This window comes from Durio zibethinus, chromosome 10, assembly GCF_047325235.1.
Source record: "Durio zibethinus cultivar Kanyao isolate XHJ-2024 chromosome 10, ASM4732523v1, whole genome shotgun sequence".
NCBI classification, from domain to species: Eukaryota; Viridiplantae; Streptophyta; class Magnoliopsida; order Malvales; family Malvaceae; genus Durio; species Durio zibethinus.
The window spans coordinates 25,186,194-25,191,089 of record NC_143171.1 but is presented as its reverse complement, the minus strand read 5'-3'; the positions used below and the strand labels follow the sequence as shown (position 1 = coordinate 25,191,089).

Below are 4,896 nucleotides of genomic sequence, written 5' to 3'. Positions count from 1 at the left end.
GTGGTAATTTGTATCACCTATTTTAACATAAAGTAAATATTAACTCTTTTTAACATATAATCAATTAATCATTAAACTTGATAGTTGTTTGTGACAAATTCACTAGAGAAAGCGAAAGATAAAATGGCAGCTGAGATTGAAATAGCAGCTGAAAGTTCTCTCAATATGTAAGAAATGAAAAATCAGATATTCATCAAAGTTGCTGGAAAAGAAAGGCATGGACGAGTTCGAGGCCTTGGATTGGGTCCAACACCATCTGCCTACTAAGGACATAACTCTCTGTAATTTACACTCTCAGCAAATCCATCTTCGCGAGACATTTCACTATTGAGAGGGGAGTTGCAAACTATGCAACAACGTTTTCAACAAATGGAAGCAGAAAGAGAATAGGAGTGTGCCAAAATTGAAGAAGAACGTGCTAGAATGGAACTAGAGCATGCAAAATTTCAGTAGTTGCATGATCGATTCAATCATCTTATGAATTTTGTGCAACAACAATTTCCAGGAAATGATCTTGGTGCTCCGTCAACTTAGATATTATATTTAGTAAATATTAAAATTTTTAAACAAAAAATAAGCATACAATGAAGTGTTAAAAATTGTATGGTATTATTTAGTAAGTTGTTGAGCACGCTAGTGACCAAAGTGAAAAATTTTCTTCATCAATTGGCAGCCAGCAAAATGTATGTAGTTATCCATTTCATATATTTTAATATGTTATTTGGTTAATGTATTTATAATATTTGAATGCTATTATACTAATTATTAAACTTTGTATTAATTAGATGTATATTTAAATATGGATGAAGTTATATTAATTTTAATTTCTAAAATTTAGCTCTTTACTGAAAATAAAATTTATTATAAGAAAAAATACATTTTTACATAATGGCTGCGTTTGCGTTAGGCGTTGCCGCTAAATGAATAATTTAGTGGCGTTTGTAGCAAAAAACGCTACTATAAGTTGCGATGCTCTTTCCAGCAAACGCTGCTACTTTAATGGCTTTTTTATAGATACGCCACTAAAGCAACAGCATTTTTCTTATAAAAATGTTACTGAATTAGCGGCACCTAAAACATACAAACACTGCAAATATTGAGACATTTTTAGATTTAAACGCCTCTAAAGTAATGGCATTTTCTATTACAAACGCCGTCAATTCAACGGTGTTTTCTTACAACAACGCTGCTAATATTGACAAGTTTTCATATTCAAACACCTCTAAAGTAACGGCGTCTAAAAGATATAAACGCCGCTAAAATGGCGGCGTTTCAAATACAAACGCCGCTAATATTGAGGCATTTTTTTAAAAACGCCATTATTTACTGCGACACGTGAATAGGTGGCACTCTGCGTGGCATTTTTTCGCAAATGCCGCAAACTTATAGTGGTGTTAATAAACGCCGTTAAATGGTAAAAAAAACACCGCTAAAAACAAAAATCCTTGTAGTGCTAGTTTGTTTGGTGAAATAAACTTTTGGTTTGCTAATGAATATATAGATATAGGCCATTGATGGAGTTACTTAATATTGCATGAAGATGATAATTTTTATATTTTTTTAGATGGATTTTATGGCTATTATAGAGGTCAATGCTTTTGGTTTTGTTGAGTTTATATAAATTGCTAAGTTTCCTGGTAAAACCTTAATTTCGTAGCTAACTTTTGTATCACAACATTTAGTAATTTTGATTAAGAGAATCAATATATTTAAGACATTTTTTCGCTTGGTGCGATGAATTTTTAAAACACAGTAAGAAAAGTAGGATTTATTTTCCATTCTATTTATTTGTAACAAGCAAACAATAATCAAGATTGAATTAGAGTGATTGTCTTTCTATTTTACTTTTGGACCTCGAACGTCCATTAAACTTAATCCATAACATGAGACATTAATAAAAGGGTTTTGATAAAGGAACTTTGGGCTCACACTCACGAATTACGCTTTTGTCCATAACTTTTTTTATGGATTTTTTTTAACACAACTCTCACCTTACCTACCAATGCTTCAGACAGGCCGTTGTCACCACCCGAAGCACACAGAGAGCTCACACGGGCCTTCTCAACACAGACACCCACCGTCATCAACTGCCAGCCTTCTCATCCACTGGCACACCCCCAAGCACGACCACAATCACCACCAGCGTCGAAATCCTTGCCCAGTGCAAAGCCCATCTCCTTTACACAGATAGCTCAATACCAATGCCCAACGACCAAGTTACCAGAGCCAACATCCTAGCCCCTGGAACACCAAGCCCAAACCACTTTCAACCCCTTGCTCACCGAAACCACCACACCCACCTAAATAGCCTAATACCCAGAACCTTCGTCAAATTCTATCTAGAATTAAAAAGAAAAAAAAAAAAACCTATTTCATTCGAAAACACAAGAATTTCCCCAGAACACGTGAAATACACTATCAAAAATTAAAAAGGCAGTAAAGGAGAAGTGTAAGAGATAGAGATTTTTGTTGGGTTTTGGCAGTTTAATCGGCGGTGAGTATTCTTGGATTTTTTTACTTGGATCCAGGTGGCGTACGTATACTCAATCTCTCGTTTACATACGCACAGGGGAACACGTGAAGGAAGATTATCAATGGCTGCAGCAGCAATCACCCATTCGCTGCCTGAAGATGTTGTGGTGGATATTCTGGCAAGATTACCTGTCAAATCTCTAAAGCGATTTAGGTGTGTTGGTAAGTCTTGGTGTTCCTTGATTCAAAGCCCTCAATTTATTACTGCCCACTATTCTTTTAGTAAAAACAGGACCTGTCTCCTCATCAAATATGAGAATTATATAGAGAGAAAGACCATGGTCTCTTTTATTTCCAATCAAACTCTTGATCTTGTTGCCAATCTTGATATTCCTTCCTTTACCGATGACCCAATAAGTATAGATATCCGAGGTTATTGCAATGGCATAATTTGTCTTTGGAACAGTGTTGGTGGTGTTCTTTTGTGGAACATTGGGACTAAGGAATTTAAAATTCTCCCCATGCGTCCTTTTGAGTATCCGCCAAGCTATCAAAATTGTATTGAAGTAGCTGGTCTGGGTTATGATTCGAAGAGAGATGAGTATAAAGTAATTAGGATTGACACATTTTGGGACGGAAATTTCAATTATAACGACCTCAGCGCTCCCCGAGGTAAGCGAGTTGCTTTGTACAACTTGACTACTGATTCTTGGAGAAAGTTCAATGACAACTTGAATGTTGATTTCTTCTATGTTTCTACGAACAATCAAGTCTACTCCAACGGATTTTATCACTGTTGGGCAATTGTTGATAATGAAGATTTGCTCCTTTCATTTGACATGAGTAATGAAGTTTTCGTTGCAACACCTTTTCCTGATGGGGGTTTGGGTAAGAGCTGTAGAACAACATACTATCTTACCTATTTAATGGAAATCAACGGATCACTTGGTGGGTTTCTTTGTCATGATTATCGTGTGAGAAATAAATGCTATGATGTATGGGTGTTGGGTGAACTAGGTCTAAAGAACTCTTGGACAAAATTATTCACCATTGAACCTATTCCTTATGTGCATATACCATTAGGAGTCGGTAGCAATGGTGAAATCTTCTTTGAGAATGAAGAAGGCGACTTTCTGGCCTGGCATCATCCAAATAACCAAGAGATAAAGACACTCCAATTTGAAGGGTGTGCATTTGCGTTAGCAATGTATGCAGAGAGCCTAGTTTCTCTGCATGGAGGAACTACATTCAACCATTAGTTTTCATTTCCTCATGCATGCATTTTAGTTATGCCTTTTATTTAATGTTCAACCTTTCAGTATTATTATATATTGTATTGCAACCTTACTTTGAATTGAGAAGCATCCGATGGATTTTCTTCTGTCATTTTCTTTTTTCTTACATGGCATTCAATTTTCAGTCTTTGGTTTTCTAATGATCATATAGATGAAGGCCATTGGAGTTTCTTGATATTGTTTTAAGATGGTAACATCAGTGGTTTGTAGATGGATTTCATGGCAATTACAGAGGTCAATGCTACCTGGAGTGCAAAGAAAAGAGCCAATTTGATCAAAGGAAGGCATCTTTGATATAATATAATGGTTAATATTATAGTTTGAGCTTGACTAGTACAAAATATTATTTTATTAATAAATTTTATTTTAAAAATAAATTTATTTAAAAATATTAAAACATTAATATTAAAAAAATAATATTTTAATATTATTTTCACTAATCAACAAACTTAACTATTTCAAATGAGATCTTATGAAAAATTTTAAGTGATTATAAGAGTTAGGGTCATTTGTTTCATCGGAAAATGACTTTCAGAAAATTATTTTCATATTTTTTGGTGTTTGTTTAGTTGAAAATTGGTTAGTCAACAGAAAATAACTTATTAATCAATGAAAAATAAGATCATTTTTAAAAAAATTATCTTACGAATTTAAAAAAGAGATAATATTTTTTAGAACAAAATTGATTATGAGTAGAATTATTTATTAATATTTTTAATTATAATTTTACTTATAAATAAGATTATATTAATAAATAAAATTATAATATATTAACAAAAAATATATTATTCATAAATAATATACTATTAATATAATATATTAATAAATAATATTAAGAAATAATATTATAATAAATTACTAAATAATATTATATTAATAAATAATATAATAATATTATTAATTTAATTAATAAATATTATATTAATATATTAATAAATAATATAAAGTATAATAAATAGTTTTATTTTAAATATTTTTATATTAACATAATATTTTAATACTAAATATTATTCTTAAAATGTAATTCTTTTTTAATATTAATAATTTTAATAATAAATAATTTCAATATATTTTAATAATAAATAAATTTTATTATTTTAATAGTTATATTAATATTATTTTTTAAAAA

The 4,896-nt window shown here is 31.4% G+C and overlaps 1 protein-coding gene across 1 annotated transcript; it reads left to right on the top strand.

The window, feature by feature from the left end:
- The first annotated feature begins 1,799 nt into the window (after positions 1-1,799).
- On the top strand, positions 1,800-3,873 carry LOC149516589 (F-box/kelch-repeat protein At3g06240-like). Its single transcript, XM_089767327.1, has 2 exons — positions 1,800-2,494; positions 2,570-3,873. Exon 2 carries the CDS (start codon positions 2,595-2,597, stop codon positions 3,729-3,731), a length of 1,137 nt encoding a protein of 378 aa, XP_089623453.1. The 5' UTR covers positions 1,800-2,494; positions 2,570-2,594; the 3' UTR covers positions 3,732-3,873.
- The last annotated feature ends 1,023 nt before the right edge of the window (positions 3,874-4,896 follow it).

Coding starts and splice junctions, on each gene's coding strand:
- LOC149516589 (XM_089767327.1), top strand. CDS start 2,595: ATGGCTGCAGCAGCAATCACCCATTCGCTGCCTGAAGATGTTGTGGTG.